Here is a 15910-nt window from a genome sequence, read left to right as displayed (position 1 = left end):
CCGGCAGGATGTCGTGGGTGAGCTGGGAACGCTCACGGGGAGCTCTGTGCTGGCAGGTCGGAAGATCTCATGAAATAAGTCAAAAAAGATTGGCAAGGTTAAACTGATCACGTCCTGGGGAAAGAGCAATGGCTGGCAAGAAATGTCGAAAGAACTCTCTCAGTGTGAAGGGCAGTGTTTAAATGTGTCCAGGAGGCTGCAGGAGGAATAGCCTTTCTCCTTTCCCCCTCCCATAATTGCTTTTCTTCAAAAGCACAGTTTTGTGTTAGGTTTCACGGGTGAGGGACGTTAACCATTTTATTATGACAAGATAGGAAATGTTTTACTCTTTTGCTTGGTTGGGCTGACTGTAGCTTCTAGTACTATACCAAATGACAAGTAAAAATGAGTAAATGTAAGAGGATTTTAGGAAAAACTTTTTTTTTTTTTTTTTCCCTTTCTTTCTCTCCCCTCCCCTTAGTTCCACCTGTGGTTCACTGCAGCAGCTTTTAGTTGGCTTGTCTCAATTTTCACTGGGGCTGCGGGGAGGGTTCGGTTTTGTCATAGCAATTAATGGAGATGATATGGGCAGACTGTCCTGAATTAGCCCTGGAAAATCTTGTTTGTGTGTTTGGGATGAGTCAGGAAGGAAAGTGCCAGGTTGAAATAACTGTGCCAATTCTGAGTGAAATGGAACAAAGGCAGGAAGGTCCTGTTCTTCTGCACCTGCATGCCTGACTGGGCTGAGGTCTTCAGGCCCAGGGAGAGGAGGAAGCATGTTAGCTGAGTTTGGGTTATAAGACCTCATTTAATGCTGTGAAGGTATTTGTTTTTCTGAAATGTTTTGACTGACTTCTCAGGGGAGGACCAGTGCATTACTTCTTTTTAACTTTTAAATAAAAAGTATCTGTGATTCCATGTGATAGTGAACTCCACACTTCCGTATGACACTACTGCTGTGATTAAAAAAAAAAAAAAAAAAAATTGGGAGCAAGCTTACTTTAACATGGACAGGTTTTACAACAGGTTAGTGTCACCATATGAAAATTACAAATATTCTGAAGAACCTTGTGTATGAACTTTTGAAACTCATGTTAGCTGTGTATGGTGCTGCACTGGTAGATCATGGGCTCTGTTGTCTGTCCTAGATTGCTTCAAGTACAGAGCTGTAAACATTGCATCCTGTGTAGTTTGGATGTGAAAAACAATTTTGTCTTGAATTTGGCAAACTTATTTGTGATATGTCTCACAAAGCTGTGTTGAGCACTTAAAAAACAAACACTAAAAAAACCCTACCAAACAAAAGACCCCACCAAAATGTCTAAGAGGCTTAGATACCATAGTAACAAGCACAGAATAAGATTTACTCAATGCTCAGCATAAGTTTACCTATCACCAGCATATATGTATGCTTTTCAAAAGGAATCTTTATTGTGTATTGACATTAAGGGATTGTATTTCACCTTGCAATAGAAATGTTTTACTATTAGCTTTGAATTTTTTTGAAATACAGAATATTGGGAAGAAAAGGAAAGAAATACTAAGAGATACTATATATATATATATATATATGAATCCAGTTTGGATTTTTTTAAAAGAGTTTTTATATAAAATGGTTTTCAGAGTAACAGCATCAGTTAATGAAATGTTTCCATACGCTTGACTGAGGTCAGCTTTATTCAAAATCATTGTTTCTTATTGCTGATAGCTTCAAGCTCTTTCAAAAGTTCATGCTTGGGATTCCTACATACTATGTAAATCTGATATAAACAGGAAGGTGCACATGCATGCGTTTCATTATTTTCTTTGTGCACTTCTGGAAAGCCTGTGTGAGTAGGCTCAGGGTATGGGTACAGGTTAAAGACAAATGTCACCATTTTCTCTGATTCTTTCCTGTCTCTGCCATGCGTTGATCTTGGTATCTGATTTAAAATCTGTATATACTTTTTCCTTCACTCTGTGTGTGTGTTTGTTTCTTGCGATTTTCTGAGCTGAGTCCTGCATATTACCCTTTTTCAGTGGAGTAGGTTGATTGCTTTGGGTTTTGGTTGGCTTTTTTAATAACAAAGTTTCTATCATGTATTCCCAATCTAGTATGCATTTAGTTGCTGATAAGAAATTATGAAAAGAATCATGTGTGCATACATTCAGTCTTTTTAATTACCCTGTCCAAATCACTTTTTCACGTGTCTGAGAGATGAAAAATTAGAGTAGATGGTGCTCTATTAATGTTTTGATTGAGATCAGAGGTGCTTTAGTAATTGTAGTATGATGCAATGGGTGCGTGTGGCAAGAGTAAGCTGTGGTTTTGTGCAGATGTGAGGCTTACCTGGAAGAGAAGTGAATCCCCTTCTTCTGGCAGTAGCTGATGGATCAGGTACTATCATCTTGTGCAGTTCAGAGTTGCACCATGCTTCGTACCTGTAAACCTGGACCTCTGGGTGCCCTTGATACATGATGCAGAACAAGCTGATCCGAATATTTCTGTTGGTTTCTGTATTGAGATTTACCGAGATCTTTCAAAAAATTGGACTCTTCTAGTTTAGTTTGATTGTTACTTCAGCAAAAGAAGTTTACTTGCTTGATGTGGTTTGCTAGAAGCTCCTAGGTCCTAAAGGAATAGTTGCAGACAGCAAGCAGTTAAAACCTGAAAACAGCTGGACATCCAGGACATAACTTCTCATCTTTCTCCCCTTTCCTTCTCCTGTATTGTCAATCAAAGCTGTTGCAGATCCGAGCTGTTTAGAAGACTGTCTTCTAAACCCTTCAGACTCCCTCTGTCTGGGCTAGCTATTTTGATTACCTTGCAAAATATGACAGCTGTTACAAATGTTCATGTGTATGGCACGTGCTTGAAAATATTTGGAGTTATGAATATAAAAATTGGCTGCAAGAAACTTAAGTTCGGAACGGGAGACAATATTGAGAGAGGAAGTGTGATGATGTGCCTTTTCTAGCACCGCGTGTGCATACTTTACTTCCATGGGCTGACTGTACCAAGGAATTTGCCTTGTGGGAATTCAAGAAGGGGAAAATTCAGGACTAAGATGTTTGTTTAATCAAGTGAGGTGTAGGTAGATTGATGTGTGGAAGTTACCCTGTTACTTAGAAGGACCATAGAGGCATTTGGTGGTGTTTGATTGAGAAAGACTGTGTGGTTTGGTGGCCGGAATGGTTTTGAGGACTTTTTAAGACTAAGCTGTAAGAGCAGTTAATATATGTGATGATATAAGTTTAATTACAGTGTATAATCTGTGAGAATACTACTCCAGTGGCTAGCTAAGTGGCTAAAGAATGCTGAACAGGTAAAGCAGTGGAACATAACTTTGTATCTACTTGGTAGAGTTAGTTCTTCACTTTCTCAAAGATAATGTGTCTGGGCATCAGGTCATCTTGCTTTTGCAAAGCTGCCTTGGGTAAACAAGAAAAATGATAGCTTTGAGTCTTGGGGAAGCAATGGGTCAGGTTAACTCTTGTGATTTTAGTACCATTGACTTTCTGTAGTAACTAATGGAATGTGTCAGAAATAAACCTACTTAGAAGTAGTAAGTGTTAAATGAGCTCTCTTCAGTTGCAATCTAAAATTGAATGCTAGAATTACTTCCTTGAGATCTCTGAAAAGGTGGTAGATTTTGGTTTCATATGGGTTTTTTCTTGGTTTTTCTTCTCTTTTTTTTTTTAAATACTTGACTAATGTGCTAAGTAGTATATTAGAGCAGCCATTTATGTGTTTCAGCTCTAAACTTTTGTTACTGCTGCACCTTTTTTGTTTAAAATTGCATTTTATTTTAAGAAATACCTGATTTTATGTATTGATTTGTAGACAATTTGTTTAACACTGACATAAACTGAACATACAGGGAGTCACGTTTGTGATGTACTAGCAACGTAATGTTTCCCACTACATTATATATATATAAAGATACATTATCAAGGTATCTAGAGATATACCAGAATCCCTAATTAAAATCTTGTGTAGGAAATGCAGGTTATCTGGAATTGTTTTTAGATGGCAGTGAACTTCAAGGATAGTGTTGGGTTTTACAGCCTGCATGTTTCCAGCACCCTGAAAAATTTCTCAGAATTTAGAGATTGTTCTTCTGAAATGGTATTTTTAAATAGCCACATAGTAGCTGATGCATAATGAATTAACATATTGTAATGTACCAGAAAGATCTTAAAACTATGTAGCCTGTCTTTCTAGACAGTGTGGATATTGCATGCTTCTTTGGAATTCAGCTTTAGCATTGTTTGGAAATAATGTCTGAGATTACTGTTATTTGACCCAACTTGTTTGTTTTGGGGGTTGTTGGTTTGGTTTTTTTTAACATCTTAACCTTGTTATGTTTCAATTTAATTGAATGCTGATTTTTAGAAGTTGATGAATTTGTAGTTTAAATTCCTCTGTACTTTCCAAAAATAGCAAGCTGTTTATGTGCAAAAGAGAGGCCTATTGCAAGACTTAAGAAGAATAATTTGAATTTCGTTCAGTGCTGTTCAAATTCAGAAATTATATATATACACACATATATACGGCTCTCAAACTAAGAAGCTTGACCTCCTTTATGCATGTTTTCTGTCATCCTTGGGCATAGCTGGGGAGAATGGTTGACTGAAGATAATCTGTCTAAGAGGGAATAATTAAGAAACTATCTGGAGGGGCTTATTTTTTCTGTGCAAAAAGACCAAAATCCAGAATCGTCGTGACCATGAACCCTGTTACTTTTTTTTTCCTCTTCAGATTTGGTTCTGTGTTACATTTTCATTATGATTAAATAACTGCTTTCCCTGTTAAATCTGCATTAAAATGATCTATCCTGTGAAGCCATCTTTTGCTTTGCCTATGGCATTGGTTTTGGTTGCCTATCCAACTGTTTATCTAAAAGATCCCTTCAAGTATCTACTGGAAGTAGACTGATCCTATGAAGCATATGAAATTGGCAATTGATATTAGGGTTGCTAATGCTTCTGGTAGGCATTATATTTCAAGTAGTGAAGATGTAATTGTGTGCATAAATAGGCTCAAAGACCTAAAACTTGCTTGTATAGCATAGTGCTGTAGCTCTGGACGGAGTTCTAGGTACAGCTATAATATTCGTTATTAGCACCATACAAGTACTGATCTTGTGGGGTATTTTCTTAGGTGAGATTTTTATTTGGGCTCTGGTTTATCACATGTAGGACTAGTGTCCAATATTGAAGGAATGTTTCAAAGCCTCTTTGCCTGGAGCTGTCCTTCTGATCCTCTTTCCAAGTCTACAGAAACTATTTTAATTATGTGCTTCTAAAGGATGAATACTATTGCTAGCATGGTATTTCGTCATTGAATGCATTTGTCTGATATACAGAATCTAAACATGCCTGGCTTGCTTGGTTCTGTAGTAATTTGGAAAATGGTTTAGCAGTGTGGGTAAAGTAGTATTTTGCAGAGAGACTCAGGTAATGAAAAGACAAACAGAAAATTATATTTAGGACCGTTTTCTTGGCCATAGTGAATAATTAATAATGCTGGAGGTGATGTAAGCAGAGTTGTGCTACATTTGGGAAGAACATTCTGGTTGTGGTACACTCCTTGTTTTTTCCGGTTGTGTTGCAGCTGTTTGCTAGTTTTCCCAATTCTACTAGTGCTTATGTCCTGAAATAACTCTGCTCGGCTCAGTGGGACTATCTGTAAGCCTGAGTGTTTACAGGAGGGGATTGACTATAATAAATGCACACTGAAGTTGGAAGCACTGCTTTAAATTCCATTTTGTATAAGAAAATAATTACTTGCCTAAGGAATGATGGGTGAAATCAGCATAGGCAAACCTTAGGCTGGGTATTGGGAGAAACAGTGAAACCTCCCAGTGCCTTCTGACTCTGCTTTCAGCTTAAGGTCAAAGATCTAGAAACCTTTGGTCTGTAAAGAAACAGGCTCAGTTAGTACTCTGGACAAAGATTTCAAGATACCACGTTTTGATTGAAGCAGCGAATAATGGGAAAATACTAAGGTGTCTTTTGAGTTTTGTTGGTGCTTTGTGCTTAGCAGGAACTGAGTGAGCATGCCTTTCTGTTACAAAATCTAAAAAGTGGTCTGAGAAGACACTGTTTCTACGTACAGTATTTGCTTGCCTTAAAATCTCTAACTTAAAAGATTAGAGGCTAAATTTTACCTGTTAAACTTTTGTACCCATCTGCCACTAATGTTAGAAAGCATTTGAAATACTGAAACACTTAACACCCCTCTGGCATCTTCTGTTACTTTGGTTTCTTCTTGGAACATTTCCAGGCCCCATCTGCATCTTGCCCCTTATATATACTTGGAAGTTAAAAGAGTACAGAAGCACTGCAGATTTCAGTGACTAACATTTAATGTGGGATGATGTGTTGGCATGCATTAAAAATAACATCCTTTTAGTTCTTCAGACTTTTTGAGATTTCAAATATATTTATGAGATATCATGGAGTTTTCTTTTAAAAATAATAATCTATTCTTAAAATAAAAATGTAGATTGTTCATTACTTGAATGAGAACTGTGACTTACAAAAAGATGCAAACTGGCTTGGGGAACAAAGATTACTTGAAAAAATATTTTTCTCAATGTTATTAGAGTGAAGAAAGTAAAGAAAAAAATAGAGTGAAACCTTGTTTCCAAATACGCCAAAGTACAAATATTTTTTGTACTGTGTATTTTTAAAATATTAGATTTGGTTATGATTAGACAAGTTTATTTGCAACGTAGTGGTGTAGTGTATACTTTGGCATAGTGTATACTTTGGCATGTTAAAAAAAAAAAGTCTGTAATGGTTTGTTGATTACCGCTTAGGTGTCTCTAGTTTTACTTTTGAAGCTGGTAAAAATCTTTCTGCAGACTTTTTTCTTGAGACATGCATCAAACTCTGCCCAAAGACAGCATGTTCTGCTTAGGCTACCATCAAAAGTTGTCAGTTATATTGTAAAAGTAAATAAATTACCCCCCTCTAGACCTTTTTATGCTTCTAGTCATTCTGCTGCAGAATGTCTAAAATCCAAGTAGCTAAATTCCCAACTATTTTATCTGCCTTCTAGCACACCTCTGTGGATGGATACACTGAACCACACGTCCAGCCTATCAAGTCAAGTAGCAGACAAAACATCCCCCGATGTAGAAACTCCATTACATCTACCAATGAAGAGCATCCTCACATTGGAAATTATCGCTTACTGAAAACAATAGGAAAAGGAAATTTTGCCAAAGTGAAACTGGCAAGGCATGTGCTTACTGGAAGAGAGGTAAGCCTTTCAAAAAAAAAAAAAGCCTGACTGTGTTTTATATTCTCTTTGGCTGTCTTTATGTTTTTCTACTGTTCTTTTACCTTTCTCTTCTGAATAAAAAAGCACATTTTTTTTGTCATCATAAAGGAAAATATAAAGATGCTGTTTCAGGATATAGGAAAAGTTACCTGAGGTGCCCCAAGTTTTCTCTCTCTGACCACTCACCCCTTTTTTAAAAATGTAACTTCTTGGTGAAGAGATCAAAAAGGGTTTTTTGTGCATCAAGGGGGATTTTGGGGCTGGGAGAGGGTCTGTTCATCCCAAAGCATTTCCAAAACCGTAGAGAAATTTGATAGATAGATTTCATTGATATTGAAATCTACTGATAGCTAGATCTTGTGTTTGGAGGGCCTGGTTTTGCAGTGGACAGGATAACGTTGTTCTGTCCAAACACTGACAGAAGTATAAAACTGATTCCTTATTGGTACCACCTGGTGGCAAAGTTCTGAGCTCCTGCTGGTAGATCCTGATAGGTGAGGAAATTCTGCTTGATGAAGTACATAAAAGCAGACGTATATGCATGTATTATAGGCACACCTATGCTTTTGCTCACAGAGATGTAATATATTTCTGTTCAAACATTTTTCTGAGTTTAATAATCCATGGTTGGTTGTTTTTCCCGAGGTTGCTGTGAAAATAATAGATAAAACCCAGCTTAATCCTACTAGTCTGCAAAAGGTAAGAATATACCATAACATCTGAAATTCTATAAACAGTTGAACTGTGATCTTTTATTTACTTGACAAAAATATTTGGTCCCTTTATCTTGCTAAACAAACATCTTTGTCTATATATGTCCTTGGCAGACAGTGGTATCCTGCTGTCTTTGCTATAATGCACATGCGCAATTTGGCTGAGGGCAGTTACTGTATGTGGTTCCTATCTAAGCATTGCTTCTTTGCTCTTCCTTCCTCCTCCAGCTTTACTCTTTACTGACAATAAAATTTGTATCTAATTAGGTACACAAGTAGTTTGTCTACTTAGTAAATTTAAGATATAATGGTGTAAAGGGTACTTTTCCTGGATTTTTCTTTCATGTAGTAATTGGGTTTTGTGGACTTAAAATGGCTTCAATTTTTTTTTTAACCTTTGTTTTTATATTCTTTCAACTTTAATAAAATATTTGTTAAACTCAAGGGACCTTTGGCAATTACTTTTTGTGTGTAGGATTGACAAAATGATTGAATATAATCAGAGCATTCTTGTTTGTTTGTGCTTGTAGATAGAAATTCAGAAGTCCTTCATAACCATTGTGATAAGTGTTTTAACAGAACCCTGGGGTTTTTTGTTTGGTTTGGGGTTTTGTACTATTTAACTATGTATATGTTTGGTTTTGGCTGAAGCACAGAAATGTTGTATTGTCCTACTGCAGGTTGTCCATTATAAAAATTTGGGACATTTTTTTGTTTATAAATACTAGACTGCTGCTGTCTGCAGCTGTAGAATGAGAGAAAGAGGCTAGGGCTTACTGCTGTTCCTTTATCTCTGGCTGCTGTTACATTTATTTTATTGTGTAACTTTGGTTATGGGGAGTTATAAAGAATTTTGCTTTGATTTCTTTTTCCTTTGATTTCTTTTAATTCTATTTATTTGCTTTAATTTCTCTTCTGTAGTATTTTTGTTTGGGTGTGGGTTCTTCAGGATGTTTTTTTTTTTCGATTCAACCTGCTGTGCAGAGTCTATGCAAAAGCTTTGCTATCCTTAAGTCCTATATCCTATATTAAGCAAATCTCTTTGCTAATATTTGAGCTAGTGAAGAGAGACCCACAGAGGCAGTACGTGACAGAGCATATTGGGCAAATCCAGTGCTGCTCACATAGCTTGTTTCCTACCTAGCTTGGTATTTATACTTGGAAAGGTAGGTGAGTTTGTCGCATTGTTGAGCAATGAGAGGGTAAAAAACGTTAAAACTTTCTGGAAAACTAAGCATGAAAAACTTATTACTGGGATAATTGCTTTAATGATAAATAAGGTGTATTTCACACAAAAATATTCAATAATAATTCAGTAAATCATTCGAAGTATAAATGAATCTTCCAAGGCCTACAAAAGATGCTGTCACACTGCACAAGTAGTACACAAAATACTCATATAATAGGACATTGCTGCTGTTATTTGGTTTTTTGAGTGGGAAGCTGATAACAGGAGAAACATTTTTAGGTACAGTTAGAAGCAGGGTATAGCAGAACTAAGGATAGAAGTTAAATTTCGTGATTTAACTACAATTCTGTCCTTCTTCAATAACTTTTAGAAATACTTATCCCATGCATCTTCTGCTTACACTGGAAAGTGTGATAATTTGTTGGTTTAAAGTTTTCCTTTGTGAAGTCTTGATTGTCATTTTCAGAAAAAATAATCTTTGTTTTGAAGCTCTAAATGTCTTCAGCTTCCTACAGTTTTCTGAGAATTTTGAGTGAAACTGAATAGTGATTTCCTGAAAGCTTTTAAGTAGCTTAAGCACAGTTTTTGCAGTGTCACTCAAACAACTGTAGATTTTTTTTTTAAAGCAAATAAGGGTGGGAGGATGGTTCATCAGCATGCTTAGAATTACTTCTTTTGTTAGTATTTTGATAGGTCATTTGTGTATTCTAAATAAAATTTTTAAAATTCTTGTTCTATGAAATCAGTCATCTTTATTTTTCTTTCTGCACTGAACTATTACATAAAGTTTGTGATTCTTTATATACTGTATAGTATCACTGTAATGTGAATTTTTACAATTTTTTTATCAGGGTTATGCTGTACATAGGACTGCTAAGTAGACAATTTTTTCTTCAAGGCATAATATTGGGAATGGGAAGTGGTAATAGTAGTATTGTTTTAATAGGAACAGACACTTTTCTAATGAATGTTTATAGAGGAATACTGGAGTATGTTACTGTCACAAAAATACCACTCCTGAGTTTGAACCCATCTAAATTAACATAGTTGAGAAGACAGTCTCTAGAACTTCAAAGCTGGTAAATTGTACACAGGTCAGCAAAACTTTTAGGCCTTCAATCACTACTGATTATTATTGATCAAACAAGACAAATATGTAGTGATCTTAGGCACAGGGTTGTTCACAAAACCATCCCCTTTCCATTCACTATAATATAAAGGATACCAGGTGTGAGTAGGTTTTACCATAGTACTTGCTACTGACCTAATTAAGTAAACTGAGTTGAGCCATCATAGGGTCTCATGCACTGTTCTGCTTTGTAAACAGAAATATTTGAGCACATACTTCAGTTGCTGAAAGCGGCATACAAGCTAGGTCTGTAGTTAGTCACGGATGTGGAAGCAAGGCAGTGTTTAGTTTGTTCTTAGCCACTTTCCAATGTTATTTATGCTATATAGTTTGGATAGGGTACTTCTCAGACATAGTTATTTTAGCTTAAACCGTCAAATGTTAGGAGATAGACACGAGTAAGCTGACCTTGTGAATTTTTAATTTTGCATCCTTGTGCATGCAATGTGATAGTCTTATATTTCTTGCTTCAGGACCTCTACCTCTTTAAATAGACAAACAATGTTGAATTAAGGGCACTGCCTTTTATTTTGTTTTCAGTTTGTTCAGTATGTGGTTCCCATCTTACTCAGTGAGCACCTGTTCAGAAGACAGAGCTGGCTTTTTTGTGAACTTGCTATCTTGATAGTAGCATATTATGCTGACTTAGCTTTTTCCCCTGTCATGACTGTAGTTTGATCCCAAGTGTAAGTATTTGGGTTTCATCACAACTAGAATTATATCAAAATAGCTGTTCTATTTTGTGCATGTCTGCTACATTGAAAGTGTCTTCTTGGACTGGCTTCACTAGGGATGTTTCTGAAATAGCGTTCTGTTGCTCTTCTCTGCAAACTGCTAGTGGAACAGAAGGTGCCTTTTTTTCACTTAGCAAGGGGCATTTCACATTTTCCCGTTTTGGGGGTCAGCAGACTTCTTTTTATTCCTTAAACATACCTAAAGCCTCAAACTTAGGTTCTTTCTGTTGTTAAGAAAAGCAGAACAGAAATAAAGAAGTAGAGGATTTGGAACAATTTCAATATTACCTATTGAAAGCTATGCTTTTTTGCAACATCCCTTCTCGGTAATGATTTAGAAACTAGAGAAGCATTCAAGCACATCTTTCAAAGCAAGAAAAGGCCTTGGTTAACTGAAGATTTTTAGTTCGATTGCAGTGACTTAAAATAGTTAATCTTAATCATAGATGTCAACCTGACAGCAAGCAGAAGTGTTAGCAATGGTGTGACAGATCTTTGCACTTTCTGCAGTCTGTGCCCTTAAAAATGAAACTGGAAAAGCAAGAATCAAATTCTCAAGCCTTGTGCCTTTTCCATAGGTACAAGTTCTTCAAATTGAGTATGGTGCTGGCTGTCCTCTACTATAAGTGAAGCTATTGAAGCTACAACCTGTTTGCAACAAGATGCTTGTTCAAGAGCTTTTTTTTGAATGGTAGCACTTTGTTAAGAAGGAAGAGCGGTCCTATAAATGTGGGGTGGGGGGAGAGGATTCAGGGAGCACTTAGACCTTCTGAGAGAGAAGTACACTGCTGCTTAAGAAAATAGAGGTGTGTGTGAATTCTGAAAGTGCTATTTTTTGTCAGTAAAATAGATCATTATATAATCCTGCAGCTCGCCCTGTCGTGAAAGGAGAACTAATTTCACTGTTCTGTCCGGATTTCTATAAAATTAACAAACTTGGCTTTGTAGGAAATAACTATGGTCTTGTTGCTTTAATACATCTCTTCCTTTGCGTATAGCGATATCCTGGGTGTTAGAGGGGTGTGGTGGCTGTTGTTTAAAGATATCTCTATTTGTAAATACATTGTTATTGCCACAACTAGTGTTAATGACCAGTGTGCTTCTGCAAGGAGAAAGGGCGGTGGATTTATCCCAAAGTAGTGCTCCACAGAATGCAGAGATGCAATGTAAAATAATGTATTCTAATACTTGAATACTGTTAATGCTTTTATTGAAGTGTTATCCATTGTTCAGAGATTTTCTAGATTGTTTCTCTCTTGTGAGAGAATATTGGAGGAGTGAACTTTGGCATTTTCTTAACTTGTATAAATGTTCATTTATAGTGGACCAAATAACATCCTGAATATACACCAGAACTCCAGGGAACAGTTCGTTTGCCAGATTTCCATCCCACTCCCCCTCTGCTCTTTTGAACATCTGTATTGAAATAACTTTCCCTGCTCTTTCTCCCCACTCTGTATTTGAGACACCCTTATACACCCCCTTGGACTGTATGGGCCAGGAGCTACACAAGGTATAATGTGGCTGTGTTTGTGGTCTCTACATAGTGCTGTTCCATTATTTCAGTTCTTTCAGCACTTTAAACAATTTCTTTCTTCCTGGGTTGGAAGGTATCTGTCACGCCAAGCAGCCTTAGCAAAGCTGCTTGACTTAGTTATGTAGCAGTATCATGGAACATGTAAGTTAAATCTGCCTAATTTGCAAGATGCCTATACCTGAGTTACTTCAGAAAAGGTCTGAAAATGTCAGTTTCCAGGTAAACAACTGCTGGAAACTTGTCAGAAGCTGGTAACAACTGCAAAACATGAACTCTGAGTAATGTGGATCTCCCCATGAAGAAGGCAACCTTGCGTGCTGTAGTTTCAGTAGTGGGCAGGTAGTTGGGAGAGGAATACTGTAGGGAGTACAACCACTTAGGGTTTTTTAATCTTTCCTCAGAGCAAGTAATTTAGTCAGCAGGTACCTGCAGGTAGATTCCAAGATTTCAACTATTCTTACAATTCTTATTCTGCCAATTTCTCTGTTTCCCTGCTCTCATATGTTTCTAGGGAGACTGACACCATCCCATCTGTAAAATAAAATAGCCAGTTTCTGTTCAGCTTATGCTTGACATGATTTGTGTGGATGAGCATCACCTAAGATAACTTCGGCTGCTTCAGCCTTGTCCAGTTCTTGCTCTAAGCATGCAAAGGCGTTTCCACCAACATTAAAAGTGCCTTTGAGTCAAAATCCCCAAACAAACAAAAAGCCCTCCTCAGAGCTACTAACCAGCAAGAAAATACCCAGATTCACCTTGTGACTTTGAGTTCATTTATAATTTGCATTAGAATAGCTGCTTTCTTTCAAAAGGTTGAGACTTACTACTTTCTCTTGATACACTCATGGTGACTACCAGGACTGCTTACCTGCTTTTGTATGAGAACATATGCTTCACTTTTCTGAAAAATGTCTATTCAACAGGATATATAATACAAGATGTTGTAAAAAATTTTATTGGTGTTTGTACAGAATAAACCTAAGCCCATACTTTGGGTCTTGGTGATGTCTTCTGTTCAGAACCGGAGCAAGTAAGTGGTTCTTTTGTATAACAAAGTATCTGCGTCAGGCTAGAGGTCAGTAACGTTGTGTCTTGAGGAAAATAGAGTTTTATGTCTGTTTCCTAATAGGCTTTTTCCTTTATGGAAGGAAAAATTACATATTATGTGGAACAAAATTTCATGCCACTGTGAAATCCATTTGAATCTTAAACCAATTAGTAAACTTCTAAATCCTGTGAGAATATTAAATAATCCACCTTCCCCCCCCAATTACTATGTGCTTCATGTTACAAGTAAAATTGTTTTTCTTAATGATCTTCTTTCTATATTTAAAATTATTTTATTATAGAAGACATGCATTCATTGCCATAACTTTTATTACTGGCATTAATACTGTTAAGTTATGAAATATCTTTCCAATCTTCTGGCAGGAATTACAGTTTTCCACATACCTGCTTAGAAGCTGTTCTGAAGCTGTACCATCTATTGGTTTAGATTTGTTAGCTTCTGACTAATTGATACCGATTTAGCTGGGAAACTTTCTTGTGCAACAAATTCGAATACTTAAAAAAAATGCACAAAGAACAGTCTAATATGTTTTTTCACAGGAATAACTGACTTTATGAGGAAACAAGAATATTTGCTAAAGTTAATTCCAGTGCATAGTATTGCATACCCGTGTTTCACATTTTGAACACAAGCAAACTGCATCATACTGTTCGTGTTTTCTCAAAGAAATGCTTTTATAGTCTTTGCTTCCTTCTGAAATTGTTTTAATGGCAATTATAAGGCAAGTGGATAGTAACTAGCTTGAAATACTTACGTAAAGTAAATGTAGAACTGCAATAATATTGATCAAAACCTGAATTACAGCAAGATGTTGCTCTGTAGTCTTAACTTGTAGAATAAATGCAGAATTTTAGAAATGTTATGACTAGGTTGCACAAATGGAGTAAAAAAGTCAGTGTTATCTAAGCAGAAGAATTTTAATTTCTCTTAACTTGTTGCCTCAGCCATCATAAAATAGAAACTAAAGTGCTACTCTTTGAGGAGGTGTTCAGTCTCTGGCTTTCATCATTGTACCCTTTTGCAAAGATAGCATCTGAACAAATGGGACTAATTTTGAAAATGGAGGGAGAGATGTCCTCTGAGACATTAGACGAGCAAAACAGCAACAACGCACTTCTGTGTTGAGCCAAGTTTCTCTATAAGGAGGACTATAGTGCTAAGATGTTTCCAAAATGTCTAAGCATTATGCTGAAGCCAGTGAGCTTTTCTTCCTTCATTTCAGCATCGTGCTTCAGCCCAATATGGGATTAAAGAGCGTGTAGCACAGTAAATAGATTTGGCGATGGGGATTGCTGTTCACTTGAAGTAAAGCAGTGCAAGCTTATCAGTATTGACAGCCTCAAGTATAGAATAACAGAACTATGTAGCCATTTTGGATTCCTTTTGTTTGCTTTCTTCCCTTTGAGCCCCTAGGTTAGTCTTGCTTCACCTCTTATTCAATCAATAAACCCATGAATACTAGAAATTTAAGAGCAAAGATCTCTTGTTTCTGGTTTAAAAAAAAAAAAAGTAAACCCACCATTGTCTTAAGTATATACACTTAGGGCTGTAAGTTTGTCCAGTTGTTTTTAATTATGTGACTCAGGATCATAAAGCAGACTTTCATCAATCATAAACCTTCAGGCCTTCCCAGAGGGAGAGGGGACATCACTGCTTGTGACCCAGCGTGAAATTTGGTAGTTGTGAGGAAAGTGAACTTGCCTGCTTCAGCTTCACAGAGTGGCAGGACTGGGGTACGTCAGGATTCCTGATAATCTAATTGCATTTTAACATCTGTGTGTTCAACTTTTCTGTAGTACTACACCTTGTATTTACACCCACAGTTATGTATGTATTCAGGGTAGTTAGCTGAGCTTGCTAGTCACCAAAGAAATTGGAGCAAAGACATAACAAAAACTTGTGTGAATAATCCATTGGTTTTGGTCAGTGTGAAACTCCAGAAAGGGCTATAAAACTTACCTGTGTCTGTGTAAAGCTTAAAAATTAGCCTGGTTTTGATGTAGCTGGTAGTGGTTATTTTTATATAATGTACAAGATGTAGATTATGTTTTCTGGAGTTCACTGCACTATTTATGATTTATGCTAATGCTATTTTCTGTGGCTTATCCTGCTCCTTTTTGCCATCTAAAATTGCATATCTTTTGTACCTTTTCCCTAATAAACACACTCTAAGAAAATTGTCTTGCTTCCTTGACAGTTGTTTCGAGAAGTACGAATAATGAAGATACTGAATCATCCCAATATTGGTAGGAGCCCTGCATTTCTGCAAACTTTTCTTTTTATTATA

At 36.6% G+C, this 15910-nt stretch overlaps 1 protein-coding gene across 8 annotated transcripts in view; it reads left to right on the top strand.

The window, feature by feature from the left end:
- The window catches only part of MARK1 (microtubule affinity regulating kinase 1), a 60793-nt gene that overhangs the window by 16240 nt on the left and 28643 nt on the right, over nt 1-15910 (top strand). For all 8 annotated transcript variants that reach the window (XM_069800093.1, XM_069800095.1, XM_009928086.2 and 5 more), the window contains exons 2-4: nt 7028-7231; nt 7898-7951; nt 15821-15869. In XM_069800093.1, the coding sequence (XP_069656194.1) occupies nt 7028-7231; nt 7898-7951; nt 15821-15869 (307 nt within the window). The remainder of the gene's footprint in view (nt 1-7027; nt 7232-7897; nt 7952-15820; nt 15870-15910) is intronic.

This window comes from Haliaeetus albicilla, chromosome 13, assembly GCF_947461875.1.
Source record: "Haliaeetus albicilla chromosome 13, bHalAlb1.1, whole genome shotgun sequence".
Classification (NCBI taxonomy): domain Eukaryota; kingdom Metazoa; phylum Chordata; class Aves; order Accipitriformes; family Accipitridae; genus Haliaeetus; species Haliaeetus albicilla.
This window is presented reverse-complemented; position numbering and strand designations above follow the sequence as displayed.